Raw genomic sequence first — 15,867 nt, 5'->3', positions numbered from 1 at the left:
GGGGGGGGGGGAGGAGGGGGGGAGGATCTCCTCTTTTAAAAACAACTACGCACCAAAGCCAAGTGAGGGGAGTACTCACATAGCACCTGAAGCCTGAACTCTGCAAATATATCGGAGCCAGGGATGAGATCGTTATCGGCGCGGCACCGAAGCAGACGTCCGTGGTGGTGTGCCGTGGGCCGAAGTGCGAGCCACGACAAAGTCACATTGCCGTCAAGGGACTCGTTCTGCCTGGCACCGGTCAGCACCTGGTCTCCCAGCAACCAGGTGATCCGAGAACGCGGCCGCGAGCCGACGGCGCGGCACGAAAGCCAGCCTGTCTTTCCGGCTTCCAGCGTGGGGCTCACCGCTTCCACACTCACCTCAAGCGGACGGACTGCAATGTGTTAACGAAGGAACTGTCTCAGTGAGCCCTGCTTTGAGTACGTTACAGAAACCTGATTAGTTAAGAGTCGACACCGAATACAAGACGCCATCTCCAATCTAGTTTAAATACTCAAGCACTTACTCCTAAACGTATGCCTGAATGTAGAATTTTATAGAGAAATCTCTCTGACGGATGGTGTAAGAATATATTGACATCTAGCTCTGACGCTACTGATAGGTTCTAATAAATCAATAGGACAACCGGATAAAGAACAAATGCTAAAAGCATCGAAGACAAATGCTATATTTCAGTCTTCCTTATTTACAGATGTGGCGATTAGCACGTACCGTTGGCCAAGTTTTCACTCAAATAACAAGCTCGTGAGGTACATTCATTCACCTATCAGTAAACATGGTAGCACCAAGAAATTCACTATTTTATTTCGCTCTGGTTAACTTTATCAGCTCCAGCCACGCGATAAACATTTCAGCTGCGACGACAAAGAGCTGATGCTATTTTTATGTTCGTGTTTGATGAGAGCTTTCCTCTAGCGGGTAAATATTTTTAGAGCAGGTCATCGTCAAACACATCCTCAAGTTTGCTTATACCGTACGAGAAGTAATGCTAGCAAACTGCGTGCCTTGGGGCATTTGGGCGTAGATAGGAGGGTGTGTTTTCCAAACAGAGCCTATCGTACAAAACTATACGAAAGGAAGCTCTGCCTAACGCACCGCTCTGTCTAAAACCTCCTGCTTCAGTGTTTATAACTCACTTTGGGTTTGGCGCCATTTCTTTTCATGGTTCGTGTTTTTGTCTTTAGGGCCAAGAAAAGCTTTCTGTGCCTAAATACAGTGTGCAAAGAAAGCATTTCCTTCGTCAGATGCTAAGAAAGTACATCCCTTAATATGTTATAATAAGAATTGCATTCTTCCATTCAAAATAACAGCTTTATACGCTATGGATATGTGTAATTTACTTGTATTATATAAACAGCGATAGCGTACGGTACAGGCATTGCAATTAAGTTAAGAATATCACTGAGTATTCAATATATGTTTATTGTTCGCATTTTATATTCTTGATATTTTTTACCAGAAGCGTTCAAAGAACTGATGTGAAAATTTAAACATCCTTCGTTTATTAGTTAAGTACTATCGGGACCTCATATATCCATATTGTGGTTAAGGAGTGCTTTTAAGTCTTGGTTGTACCTATTTTGTCTCACTAATATCTTATTACACCCTTGAGAAACAAATTGGTAAATTCATGCAATTAAAAGCGCTTCTGATTGCAAAACTGACCAAGAAAAACAGAGCTATGAAACGCGAAGTAGTTACGAGAAGCATATAATCCATGTTCAGCTAGCCATAGAAATGACTCAAACTTATGTAAGCGTGCATATTTAGTTTTTTGTTGTTTTTGCTGGCGCCATAACGTTTTAGAAATTGGTATGCACCAACGTGCTTAAGAGCAGTACAGAAAACGCCAAAAATCAGTTTTGAAAGCTAAATATTTCGACAGATTTGCCTGTCTAGTCAGGTTGATAACTAGGGGAAACTTGAAATCTCTCCAACCATCACGTTTTTTTATTTTAATGTACAAAATCTGACGTTTCGGAGCCGGCTCGGCTCCTTCTTCGGGGGTGCAGCTATATATTATAGCTGCACCCTCGAGCTGCACCCAATACCACGTCGGGTATTGGAAAGTAAAATAAAAAAGTGATGGTTGGAGAAATTTCAAGTTTCACATAAAGTCTGTTTTAAAAACAGCCTTCAATGATCTTTACTTAAGCCTAGCTTGATCAATCTGTACAGATAACTCCCGCACGTGAGCCCTATTTGCTGCATTGACATTGTACGCCTCTAATACAAAAAATTTACAATATGCTGACTATAGGTCAGTAGAACGTGACGCAGCACAATAGATGCTGTCTTGGCGCTAAGGATCCGAACAATGATGTTTCGTTTGTTAAAACCTTAAATTTTGTAACCACGGCGCACGTATTATATTAAGTACATCACACGAGAAGGTCATCCATCGTAGTCCGATGTCCGAAATTCATCGCAATTTGACCAGCATTTGACCTCACTGTTCAGAGTGCCGTATTTACACTGCTTCTCATCTGTGAATAATTTTGCGGTCTACTCTTTGCTCCTTCACAGGCACTGTTTATTGTTTGCTTTGATGCTTACTTTCGAACTTAAATAAGATTGCGGAACTTCGATTAGTTGCAACGCTATCCCAGAATAGTAACGCCTCCAGTAACTGACTCTAATGGCCAAGTGAGCTTGTTATTCGTGAGCACCAGGAAGAGCGGCACAGAAAAAGAAAACAGAGAGTTTGATAACTCCGACCGCAATCAACAAGTATTTGCTAACTAGTAAGGCATCCAATACTGCCCGAAGAAAATAAAAAGGCGATAAGACCGCACTGGTTTTCAGTATTTCGTGATCATGTTTGCACAGCTAACTAGAGCAATTAGCGTGCGGCGTTCAAAGCTCTAGGTTCCAATAAATCCTCGTGAATAAACATTGATCGGAGCTATACCAAACGCTTTGCACGCCACGGTACCACATCTCAGGAACAGTAGTAAAAGGCGGCACTCGGTGTGAGAAAGCTGGCGCTTGCACTCTCGCACCTCAACAGCCGTGTTCGTTTCGGTTTGAAAATGCGGTAATATTTGCTTGAGTGCAACCTGATTTTGCGCACTGAAGCGAATATTGCGAAGGATGTGCTTCGAACGCAGAAATAGCCTATTGTATGTACTGCATTGCTGCCCCGTGTCTTTGCCGGGAGCGGCTTATTTGCGCAGATAAAACAAAAATTCCTAGTAACGGCTTTCCCAGGCTGTTATCAATTTCGATAGCAGCGCTGTCCAAAAGCCATATGCTTTTTTCCATGCGAAAGAGTAGGCCAAAAATATCCTCTTTAATATAGGCACAAAAAGTACAACAAATACACTTAAATAATACCTCTACGCACAGAACGCAATGTTGTACTGCCGAACAGAGACTCCATGGTTTTCAGGGCTCTCATGCTGATTGCTGCTACCACTATTCCTGCAGCTTCCAAAAACAAATCACGTAGAAAAGGCTGCTTCAGAGCTCAATATCAATTTGGTAAAAGCCTCAAATATCGGCTCTGGATTCCGGGGAAGGTGTGTTTGGTTGCGAAAGGAAGGCCACGGAGAGGAGATGAGTCCTATAAGAACGCGGTGCACTCTGCCCTACGACCCACTCGATGGGGTCTCCAATCTGCTCCTGTGCCTGTGATTTTTACACGCGGCGTATACAGCTCGTTCGGACGAAAAGTCGTCGGCGTAGTAAGAGTAGTTGATTTAGTAGGTGGCACCAGCGTGTTGGCAATGTTCGCGCCCATTGATCTTGATTGGTCTACAGGGTTATGACGCCACAACCACGTGACCTCGTGCGACAATGTCAAATGCCCCTCATTCACACCAAAGCTATATAATGGATGGGAAAATGTTCAAATCAAGCCATAATTGATGATTACGTTCATGTAATTGCGATATATCAGAGAATAGACGTAATGAAATTAAATATTTTTTTTTTTTGCAATTCGGGCTAGAATCTATGTCCTCTGCATGCCAGACGGGTGCGCAACGCGTGGGACACGAAGGGTCGTTGATAGCAATCATGTTAAGAGTCACCCGTTGATAGCATTCTGGCTCGTAGGACTTACTAACGTGTGCTTAGGATGTGTACTGATTTTACAGGAATACTAAATTTAAAATTGAGACGATTTAAAGACGAAAAATAGAAAATATAGCGCATTGCAAAAGTTGGCTTTAAAGACACTTCCGAAACTACTGCTCTTGACACGAAGCATAGGCGTCTCCCTAAAGTTTTCAATATGCTTGCGGAAAAAAAAAACTTTGGTTACGTCACTTGCTTTAACGAGACCAAGATGGAAAGTTCACAATTGCATGCTTGTTTAAAAGTAAGCTTTAGATATTTTCATGTGGACCAGTTGCGAATAATTGCTTTACTAGCAAAAACGTACTGAAAGAGGGGATATATTAGGAGAATGGTGAACCGAGCCGTGCACTGGGCGAAGCGATGAATTCTAAAAAGTGATAGTTTTCGCGCTATCACTTTTTCGCATTGTTTCGCATATGTGCAACCTAAATTCCAAACACATAAAACAAGTCACGATGTCACATTGTGAGTGTTTCATTTCGCTTCTAGGTGGATTACAATACCTTGCGTAAAAACGCTGACACCGACTTTTTCGAAAGCTCGAGTAAAAGCAATAGCCTATTTTTGCCTCCAGTTCTCGAAAATAAAAAAAAAAAAAAAGACTCCGGGAACTGCATTCACGCAATAAAAACGCCATTGAAACACAATCGTTCGGAAAACTGAATACCTCTTATTTGCCTTGAAAGCGAATTAAAATGCCGAAAATCAGCCGCGGGTTTTAACGCGTGCAAAATATCCCAGCAGAAAGGTTGAAAGAGCGCGGTGCGAAAGCAGCAAAACGTCCGCTAGAAGCACAAGTGATGCATATCACAGTATAGAAATCGCTATATGTAGCAACCTTGGCGGCTACAACGATACCCTCTTTCTACCGCAGACTCATGAACAGCTATCGATATGTGTCCTTATTGAGTGCAGCAGCGATTCAGCAACCAGTTCGTATATGAAACCAGGTCTCCTCGTATCTGCGTAGTGATCTGGCCATTTCCTTCCCTTTTTGCCTCAGTTACTGAATTATTGACACGCATCCAGGTATTTAAAATTTATAACGAGCTTAAAAAGGTGTTTCTATACTTCTGCCGAGTTTGACGGGCCGTTCTGAATGCAAAGATAAGGCTGGAAATTGAAACTGGCATACAACGGCTCGGCTGTATTGCGCAGATAATTTGTAGACACACATTGAGAATGTATTGCATCAAGTATTTTTCTTCATGTCAGAAATCTTTGTTTATTGTTTTTGCTCTCGAATTCATTCACCACTACCCGTATGAGCGAAACACCTCCCTTTTCGAATTGAGTGGAGTTTCCCAGGATGGCAAATATCTGAAATATGATTATTTGTTGCACACTATTCGAAATGGTCTGCACGTTCACACAGGCCTCCAAGAATACTCACAGTTCATATCAAGTGTCACGGAGGTAGTGAGCGGTGCCGTGAGATTTGAGTTTGATGCCTGGCACACGAGCACAGCCATCAGGTCCTGGCGGCGGAGCACGAATGGTCCGAGTGCACTCCGGCGAACCCCCGGACGGTGCTCACTGAGCACGCTCTCAAGGGGTACACTTTCCCGCCACCAGGTGACGCTGGGCTCCGGAATGCCTAAAGAAGCGCAGAAAAAAAAGCAAGAGCAGCAATCTTGGACGCCACTTGAATTATTAACGAAGACAGCTGGGGAATATTGTAAGACATAATTATGGATATCTTGATAGAAGTTTTCCAACCTTCTGATGCACAGCAAATCTTGCTTTAAGCTTTGTACTGAGCTCGCACCGAGTGGTTAAGGCTGCCATAAGGAATCAACAGATGCAGTTTTCAACAAAAATAGGGCTGTTATTGCTATGAAGCAATCATAAAATATTATAAAAATTGCGTTCGTACACGACACCGTGTTGACAAAATGCGCTTGTCCAGCCTTTCTGGATGCAGAAAAAGAAACGTTTGCTCCTACAACTGAGCGGGCGATTATAGTCTGAACGATTTCCTTAAAGAAATTATAAATTTTGCCCTGTCCTCATATGAATGCAATACTTAATTTCACTTCCTATCGCGTTACTCTGAAGCCTTAAGAGCACATAGGCAGGCGGACAAGAAGTTTGAAGGAGCCAGATAGAAGCAACTGTCATAAGACCGAATTAGTTTGAGGGACGAGGGAAAGTCTGTCGACTTGCAGAGGGTGTAGTTAGGCTGATGATGATCAACCGTACGCAAACCATGCACCACAGTGCAGGTTAGCTCAGCAGGATATTATCCGTCACCCCACGCGAAACGGGTAGCTGTGGAAAAAGCCTCGCCGCGGCCGCGCTGTCCACGAGACAGTTCACACGTGCGTTGCTTACACGCCACAGAAACACAAATAAGCACATAAAAGAGTAAAAAGGGTGTAGCTTGTCCTCTAACGCATTACATTAAAGTCAAGGCATGCTGCCCTACCCTAGGGGGGGATTTTCATCACTAAGCATATAAAAGCGAATTCACACATGAGACTATGCTACTTTGTAGCAAATAAAAATATTTTAAATGAAGTTTCTGTGTCTTCTAATTGCTAGCGTCATATCTTCTGGTGAATGGTGTAAAAACCAAACCCTATTTTGTTACTAATTACAAGAAATAAATAATATTTGAGAAGGGAATATGCTTCTGTTGTCAAAGTATAGCATTCCCTATAGTTAGGGGTCAAAATCTCCCTGAAGGCTGGAAGAAAATACCCTGCCTCTGCAAGGAAGTGCGCTAGAGGACGTGTTACTCCTTTTTTATTCCCTTATAGGATTACTCATGTTTAGAGTGTAGGAGATAAGCGGCATTTCAAAACACAGACGCCTTCAACAAGCTAACTGCTTCAAGCAAACGGAACCAGCTTCGGCTCTCGAAGATCACGCATGCTAATCAGGGCTACCCACTCCTCCCTAGAAATGCAAAACGCGCCAAACATTACTGTTATTCAATATTTCCTATATTTCGTCTAGACTTCATACGCGCTCCGTGCATAGTACACGTTTCAAGCGTCTTTCTGTGCCCAAGTAGAGTGACGGTGAGTTGGCAATGCAGTTATTTTGAAGCAAGAGATAATTCCTTACCGCAGATAATAGCATGAATGTGAGTAAAGACACAGCTTCAAATTGCAGATGCGTTGAGTCGGGGTTCGCAGAAAAATACGTGGTGTGATAGTGTATGTTGGCTTAATATACTATTACGTACACTGACAGGCAGCGATCACTTCGCAGACAACATACCAGGTGCTACGTCCTCTTGCACCGTACAGCTCGCACGTACATACACAAAGGTTCAGACCTGAAGACCTGTGACTTCAAAGGGGAGGGACCTTATATTCGTGAACGCTCACACTCAGAATGTCTATCGTATTTACAGGACTTGTTCCGAAACAGCTCAGTAGGAGGACTCAAGCTATGCAAGACGCCTTAGTGGAGGACTCCTGAAATTTCGACCGCCTGGGGTTCTTTATCGTGTACTGATATCGCACAGCATACGGGGGCCTTGCTTCTTGCCTCCGACGAAAAGTGGCCGCCGGGGCCGGGATTCTATCACGCATCCTTGGGTGTAGCAATCGAACGCCGTACCCACTGCGCCACCCCGGCGGGGCAGGAAAACTTTGTTTTATGTGTCTTGAAAGAAACGCAAGCAATATTAAGAGTACATTTCGTCAAGCCACACTATATGGAAACGATGAAGAGCATATGTTCTAGTGTTTTCATGATTTGCTTTCGTCGCCGACACAGAACGCAGACCACGTTTTTATGAATTGGTGTTGATGGATGCAATTATTCGCAGACCGCGTACGCTGGTTCTCTTCTTCTCCATTTTAACAGCGCTCCCCGAAGTGCTGTCAACCACCGCGTTGGAAATTAATATAGGTTTTTGGAAAACGAAACAAGCAAATTTTGACTGCCTTTTTGAACAAGAGCGCAGATTGAACCCAAAAGTTTTTTTATTTATTTTCTTTACAATGTTTTCTTTAGTGAGAGTCCCATATCCAGAAATGGGATAAGATTACAATGTGGTGCCGAATTAGCGCGAGCTACTAGTGCGCTAACTGTTCGCGACGCGTAGCAGTACTGTGAGGAATTAGCTTACTCTGCGCGAAAGGAAATTGCATATTTTATTTCTCATTTATGGTCGATGGTAACTGCTACTCGAATGCGCCATGAGCGATGCTTGAAATCTTTTGGAGAACCAGTTCGTAGGAGCCCTTGCATAGTCTGGCCTAACTTGAAAAACCACCGACATGCCGGTGTTCAAAGCTTATAATCCGCCAAATTGACTTCTTCTTCAATTTCATCATTAGGAAACAGGAAATGGCCGATGAAACGTAGCTTCTTCACAAAGGCGCTTCAAGATTGCTCCCAATATTTTTTAATGACATTGATGTGATTGCCAAATCATATTTAGGCGCACAAAATAGGCTGTCCGTGTTGCGGAGCACCTCATTACCACTCTCTGCCCCATAACCATCAGAGAGAGAAAGAGAGAGAAATAGAATAAGAAGGCATAAAAGTTAACTAGACGATGCCCAGTAGGTTACCCTGCACGTGGAAATGGAAACAAAGGGAGGAAAAGGGAAAGAAAGAGCCTCAAGGAGAGGAGTCTGTCACATATCCAGAGATATATAGTAAAAGAGGATAGAGAGCGCTGACTTAAGTCCAGAACAGAACCCTGATTCCTTAAAGAGTGCCTTCACTGCGTCCTTTTCTGTTGAAGGTAGCGTCGAAGGGCCCGGATTCTTAGCTTGTGTAAGAGGACGAGAGTTCAAGCGGCGGAAAGTAGTAGCAGGAATGCACGCTCGCGCTCAGAGTGGGGGCAGTCACAAAGTATGGGCGCAATCAGTTCAACACACTCCCACTGCTCACACGTTTAACTGCAGATACCGTTCGGCCTCCCACGCTAAGATGCTACAATGTTGGGTCGCCTGCGTCTAGGAGTGGCGTTTACAAACACCTATTCTCATCTCATCGGAATGGCACTCTCTCCAACCGTCAGAATTTACACACACAAATATAGCATAGTGCAATACCTGAGTCGGAGTCGTAATCCGTAGGCCTAAACCTATTAACCATTACCTATTATCTTCTTCCCTTACGTTTAAGCCACGGCTTCATAATCGCGTCCAGTCTTCTGAAATAACATGTCTTGTGTCAGCAAGCTTCCCAACCATATTTCGTCACTTTATCATACTGACACATGCTTCCCACAGTCGTTAATGAGTCGTCTTTCTTCTCAATGCAGGTTCATAGAATGGGAGGCATGAGGCAAAGTCATGTATAGAAACATGTTTCTATGGGCCGACGACGTATCTCACTCGATGCAAGAATGCGACGTATGTCGACGCGCATGCAGAATTTAATATGACAAGGTGAACAAAGGCTGGCGGCGATTCGTATAAAATGGGCAAAGAAGGAATGTCGTCAATGTTATGGCGCATTGAGAAATGTACCAGGCGATCTTTTTCTAGTAGCTTAACCGTCGTCGTCTCAGTTCATCTAATAATTTATTCCTGCACGGAAAAATTAAAGTCATGTCTAGTGTCTACTCAATGCGACCAGTACGTGTGTTAAATGAGGTCCGTCCAAACGAAGCCTATATAAATTAATTGGTACTATCACCCTTATACCATCTCAAGAGAGTAAATTATCACAAGTGATATAGTTTGTAAAGCCTGCGTTTTAAGTTATTAATCAGCGTGAAACTACAGTATATCTTGGTGCACTGCCAACTGAGTTTTACCGAACAAAGCGACTAAGGTTTGTAATAAAATTTATCAAATAATAATTTGACTTTGATGGATAATAAGGATAAATAAAGATGATGCTAACGTGTAAATGATTGTCTTGTAACTAGAGAGAGTTGATTGTCAGAAATATTTGACTTATCAGGGCGCTAACCTGGGCTTTTGATGACCGTGTTTCGTTATTTGCAATAATAAAAGTTGCTATAGGTTTCTAACACCCAAGCGTTACGTAAAGGCAGGAATCGGATTTTTGGCTCAATATTTCGTTTTAGTAGAGGTCCTTGTTCTATAACTTTAGTGATTGAAAGACAACACATTATTCGCTATGATACACAACAAATAAACATGAAAGACATTTGCCGCAGCAAAGTAATTGTTGTGAAGTAATTTGTGATTTCTTCATTTTTGCGGAATGCTAGCTGTGGACTACTGCAAAACGCTCGACAATAAGTTTCACAAACCCTCAAATTACAACAGCATTGTCATAGTGAAGTTCAAGAAAGCGCAATAGTGTGATACAGTGGCCGTACAGACAGAATAAAAGCAAAATTGAAGTATTATGTGGTGCGACGACAAGGCGCATACGCTTAAAAAGCTCTAAAAAGCAAAACAAATTGCTATAATCCGGTCTTCCAAGTCATGTGAGCACCGTTGAATTGGCGCTGTTTTCTGCAGAAGACCAATAATCAGATACGACACACAAAGGTCTGGGGACAAAGTCACACAAGAAACTCGCCGCTAAGACACACACAGCAACCCAAAGATCGATAAAAGTACTAAGAAACACGTGTTTTGTAATGATTTTAAGTATAAAAGGGAATTAAGTATCTGCGGTGTAGTCGCCGTCCTCACAAGCTTCTGTGTAATAGGCAAAGACCTGATCAAAGAAAAAATTATCTGGTTCAAGGGATAAAGCTGACTGCGGTTGATGATGAGAGTGCGTGTGGAAGACAAAAGCCTGCCCTGAAGGTTAACAGGAAGTTGTGCGCGGGGGTGACACGCTGGTGAGAAATACTTGAACAATGCCGACACAGCTCTTGCCTCGGGCCGGTCGATTAATAGTGCCGCGGCGGCCCGCGAAAAAAAAGGTTCTATTCATATCGCGGTTTCTCTTGTCTCCAAAATGACTACGCGGAACAGAAAGGAGAGGGGTAACCTGGGGACGACTCCCACTCTTAACCGGTAAGGACGCAGAAGGAGAAGATGATCATCAAAACACCTGACTGCCGCAAAATGGAAAGGGCTGGGGCAGTCTCTATGTTTCTAGCTAAATATCTGTCCGATAAAAAAGGCAGTTGTGAGACAAATGAGCAAGCGGACAGAAAGAAGCACAGAAATCAACAGTACATGCACACGCTCACCGACGCGCGGTATATCACATGGAAATGTTTAGAAAGGATTCGCAGAACCAGCGCATTCTGGCGCCCTCCGGTGCTGTACCCGATCTGAGAGGTTTCTGTTAGCCTGTTTTCTTCTATTAATATTTTCATGATGTCCTCGTTGGAGCACTAAAGAGTTCTTTTCAGAACAAGCCCCGCAGCCACGAAGAGGCTCGCTTGAAGGCCCTGCCCAGCTCACCACCACCCTTCCTCCCCATGGCCTCTCCTCAGTGGTTCTTTTGTTCACCCAAAGAGAGCGAACACACCCACGCTACTCCCAGAGACGTGCGTTGGAAGGGCCTATTGTTTAAAAGGGAGCAATCGCTGCTGGCGGAGTGTCGCGGTGGGAGCTACCCGTTTTCTACTGGATGCATCATACGCGCGGCGGGGACCTTAGTTGGCACTTTTAATGGAGACTGTGGTCTTTCGTTTCACCGCCACAATTAAGCACTCCCTCTTCCGCCCATGCAATTCCGACTGTATGTACCAAAAAATGCCGCGTTGCGATTCGCCTTTCGCCTCCGCGTAGAGAGGGCACTGAAGCGAGTAAGCATGGTCTGACGACTTCGCCAACATCACTAGTTAGGCCGGAAAGGGAGCTCAGAAAGCTACTGGTAACTTTAGCAGACTTTCGAGACCGGATTTCGTGTACATAAAGTTTGAAAGATGTAGTGTATGGCGAAATAAAACGGGTATATTTGGTTTGCATAACGCTGAACACTATCTGGCGTGTACAGCGCTCATACAGACGCGGACGATAGCGTTGAGATGGACGAGACAGATCGTTGTATCTCATCCGTTCGTGCTCTCCAAATGACGCCTCAGAGCACGCTGTACACGTCTAGATGTCTCCAACTAGTCTGAAGAAGCATACGACGGAGAGTGCCCCTATTTCCAGCCAAGAACGTTTCACATTTCCTGCGAGGAATTATATTTCTACGTCCACGAACGAACTGCCATCTGCAGTCTCTCGCAGCGCTGTCTCTGTATTCCGGATGATGGTATTTTTTATGTTTGTGCTGATGGTTAACTTTCCCCTGTTGTAACAAGTCGTTGTCGTCGACTGGGCGTGACGGATTTGTGTCGTGTTGAATTATCAAACCAAAAAGTCGTGCTAAAGAGACAAAAGAAAGCGGAAGAAAGACGACGTGTTGCTCATCTGTTTTTCAGACCTTGCCTCAACGAGCCGCCAAGAGAGTATTACACGCGTTTGGAGTTGGCTCTCTCAATCATTCCAGCTTTTACTTTCCCACTTTCTTCGTGGCTGCCGCGGCAAGACTGCACCGACTGCGAGTATTCTAGGCAAGCAGCCCGTATTACGTATGAGCCTGGTTAAGCATGCAAGGATTTCGAAACTACTAATTCAGTGCAGTATGACGGCAAAGGCTGCAAAAACAGGGAACGTGTATTGCATTATTGTTTTTTTCTTTTTTGCTTGAATTTCGTGTTGAAAACATCTAACTCTTTATACCTGGTCTACGTGGCGACAGAGAAACGAGGTTTCCTGCTTGTTCTTCTATGCGCAGCCGTTAATGTTTTATTCTTATAAAGCGTAGAAGCTTTTTCGATCTTGAGCTCATCTTAGACTCCTGATCTGAGCTGAGCTGAGCATATGGCAACAACGAGACGGTTAGCTCCTAAATATTTGAACTTATTGAACACCGTAAATCTCGTTTCAAGTAATTTTTTATGGTTCACGCCAAACGTACACGATTTCTCAAAGGAATGGCATTTACAGGGAACTGAAAAATTGGTTCAGTATACATCGGCTCAAACCACACTCATTCACCTGGATCGTGCGCAACTTTGCCGATTTGCTTAGCTGTGACGAAACCGCAAATCTAGTTTATGTAGAGATGTGGTTCGTTCTTCTTCAATCAGTGTTTTTATTTGCTATGACGGCTATAGCTACTCCCTGCAACCCGTGCATGGTGCATAAGCAAATCAATCACCAAACCTTTCTAATTTCTCCAGAACTAAAAGCGTACCCTTCAACACGGTCAACTTGATATAATCCTGAGCCACTCTGCACCTTAACTTCGAATAATGGCGTCTAACCTCGGTTAAGGTTGAGTGCTGCCGTCAAGTGTCGCCCAAAGGACGCCGACGAGCCGTGTTCGTTTTTCAAAGAACCAAGATTCTCTAGTCTTGAACCTCAGGCAGCTTCCTGTGTTTTTTTGTTTGTGTGTGTGCTAATGCCCCTATGTGCTTGAACTGCAGCAAGAAACAGAAAAGGGAGAAAAGCTGAAGCGCCGAGTACTCACCGCCTTCGACGTCGCACACAAGAGCCAGGCTGTCTCCTTCGTTGTAGGGACCGATGAGACTACGCAAGGGCTCACGGTCTCCACCGGATTCCCGGATCACTGGAGTTCCGGGAGGCTCTGCACACAGCCGACACCCTCTTATTGTAGAACTCCCAAGACATACAAAAAGCATAAAATAAATGTGAGAGAAAGTCCGCACCACACGAGAGGTTATCGATGCAAAACTAATTCGAAATGGAGGAAAATGGACAGACGCTCAAGAGAAAATTTAAGAAAATTTAAACCCGACACCCCGAAAAAGAGAATCCCTCCGACCTTACTTGCTGATGTCTGAAGCTTGCGAATAGCATTCTCATGACGAAGAGGTATTGCCTTAGTCTCAGTGGCCGCGCTCAAAGACAAAGACGGATAGCAGTGAAGGCACACACGGCTCTGCTATAATCAGTAGCGCTGAGACTTGTTGAGGGCGCTTTTTTTAATCCTGAGCACCTTGAAGCTAGCTGTCATAGTTGTATAAAAAAGTCCGCATTTTATCAATAAAATATATCTTAAGTGATTTTCAGGTATTGGTAGAAAGATTGCCTAAGAAAGAGGCATCAGAAAAACGAGCTCAGTTTGTTGGGCGTAATTACGATGAGTAGAAAAATGAATAATAATAATATGAGAGCTATAGGCGACACTTTAAGGAACTCAGTGAACTACAAGGTTTCAGAAACGCGGGGTATAAGTTTCACGGATATAGCTAATGGTCAGTTACTTTCTATTGTGCATATATATAGCGACATTGGTTAGATTTCGTTGCATTAGGCACCATTATAGACTAATTTGCAGGACAAAATTAGTGTGGCCTAATTCCTTGACTAAGTTGAGTATGGTTTAGATGAGTTATTGCAGGCTGCTGGAGGGTCCAGCCTTTAGATTTCGCAGTCGGCAATTTCTACATTGCTGGGACCGTTAGCGGTCATGAAATATGTGACGAGAGGTACAAGCAGGAGTCTACAATCATCTAGAACGAATGCATGCCACATTCCATATGTAATACGCCCCACATTCTCTTTACCGTTGGAAGTCGGCCGACATGGTACGAAAGCCAGCACTGATGCCAACTCCTCACAATACACTGCATAACTTGTACCGTGAGGTGACGAGGCCAGATTGTGCAGCCGGCTGGCGCCATCAATGTGGTCGTCGAATGAGAACACCTAAAGCACTAAACTTCAATATTGCATTGATTAAGAAGGTTGAGGAAGGTAGGGAGGAGGCAAAGAAGGAAGGAAGCGAAATGAAGAGCCAAAAGTACGCTTGTAAGCTCGTAAGAAATTGATAGAAGAGGATGCTTTTCGCTGTTTAGGGATCAAACAGCTCTGCTGTAATTATATGCGGTGAGTATATTCGCACGAGCTTTCTGCGCTGTTCGAGGGACACACAAAAAATAAATCAGTAAATGAAGGCCACTGATGCAACGAAAAATTTTGACGACCTACTGTGAGAGTGGGGGACGATAGACGATGATCATTAACAGCTTCTTAAGCTCTATACTTCGCGACGTCACGCCGTGAAAGAGCAAAATACCGGTCTGTCGGGAGCCAGATGTTCTGAGTATCCCTTCCCACTCCCCCTTCATATGCGCCACTAGTGTGACAGCTGCCATGATATAATGTTTCGCAGTTGCAGGAGCGGAAAGCCGGGGGGTGGGTTGCTTTATTTACATACAGGCGGTGACAATGTACTACACCATGGTAGAAAAATTGAGTTCTCGCTATACAATATGAACGAAATAAAATCCTATTTATGCAATACGACGGACGCGCGTATTTTTTTTTCGCTAGCCAGAAATTGTTTTAGCGGAATTCAAAAACCTGCGTTTCTTCATGTGGGTCGCTTGCTCTTCCTCTACGCTTTAACTGGCGTACGTACAAGCAGTTGTAGTCCATGTAACGTGCCTGTGCTTCAGAAAATAATATGCGGACACATTATCCTAACTGCAAGTGCAGCAGTGGGGTTCACCATGGTAGCGTTCCTCATTTAGATGCCGCTTTTCGCAGCCCCATCCAGGTATTATTCACTTGGCAGTACATACACAAATTACGCCTGGTTGGCCCCGCATGCAGGACTGCCACGATTACCAACTGTTCTAGACGCAGCTGCTCAGTCCGTAGATGGCTTATAACACTGCGATACGCGCCATGACTGTTATATGGAAATTGCAGTTTTGGCAACAATGTCGGATATACGGCGATCGCTGTTTATTTGCAGCTTTCCAAGTTACCTTTTCCATCGGGATGACCAAGCTGTAATGCATTTGCTTACAAGATACCATCCTAATAAGAAAGTGCTAATAATATTAAAACGCGGAAGGGGATTTTTTTTACAGCCCAAAATGGTGGGCGCTAGCATACG

At 44.0% G+C, this 15,867-nt stretch overlaps 1 protein-coding gene across 1 annotated transcript in view; it reads right to left on the bottom strand.

The window, feature by feature from the left end:
* The window catches only part of LOC146185849 (cell surface glycoprotein MUC18-like), a 77,530-nt gene that overhangs the window by 22,895 nt on the left and 38,768 nt on the right, over positions 1-15,867 (bottom strand). The window contains exons 4-6 of the mRNA XM_084607935.1: positions 13,468-13,584; positions 5,480-5,683; positions 80-376 (exon numbers count right to left, since the gene is read on the bottom strand). Coding sequence (XP_084464061.1) covers positions 80-376; positions 5,480-5,683; positions 13,468-13,584 — 618 coding nt within the window. The remainder of the gene's footprint in view (positions 1-79; positions 377-5,479; positions 5,684-13,467; positions 13,585-15,867) is intronic.

This window comes from Amblyomma maculatum, chromosome 6 (assembly GCF_055883805.1).
Source record: "Amblyomma maculatum isolate TAMU_Amacu chromosome 6, ASM5588380v1, whole genome shotgun sequence".
Taxonomy (NCBI): Eukaryota; Metazoa; Arthropoda; class Arachnida; order Ixodida; family Ixodidae; genus Amblyomma; species Amblyomma maculatum.
Note: the sequence above shows the minus strand (reverse complement) of the source record. Positions and strands in the feature narration are given on the sequence as shown.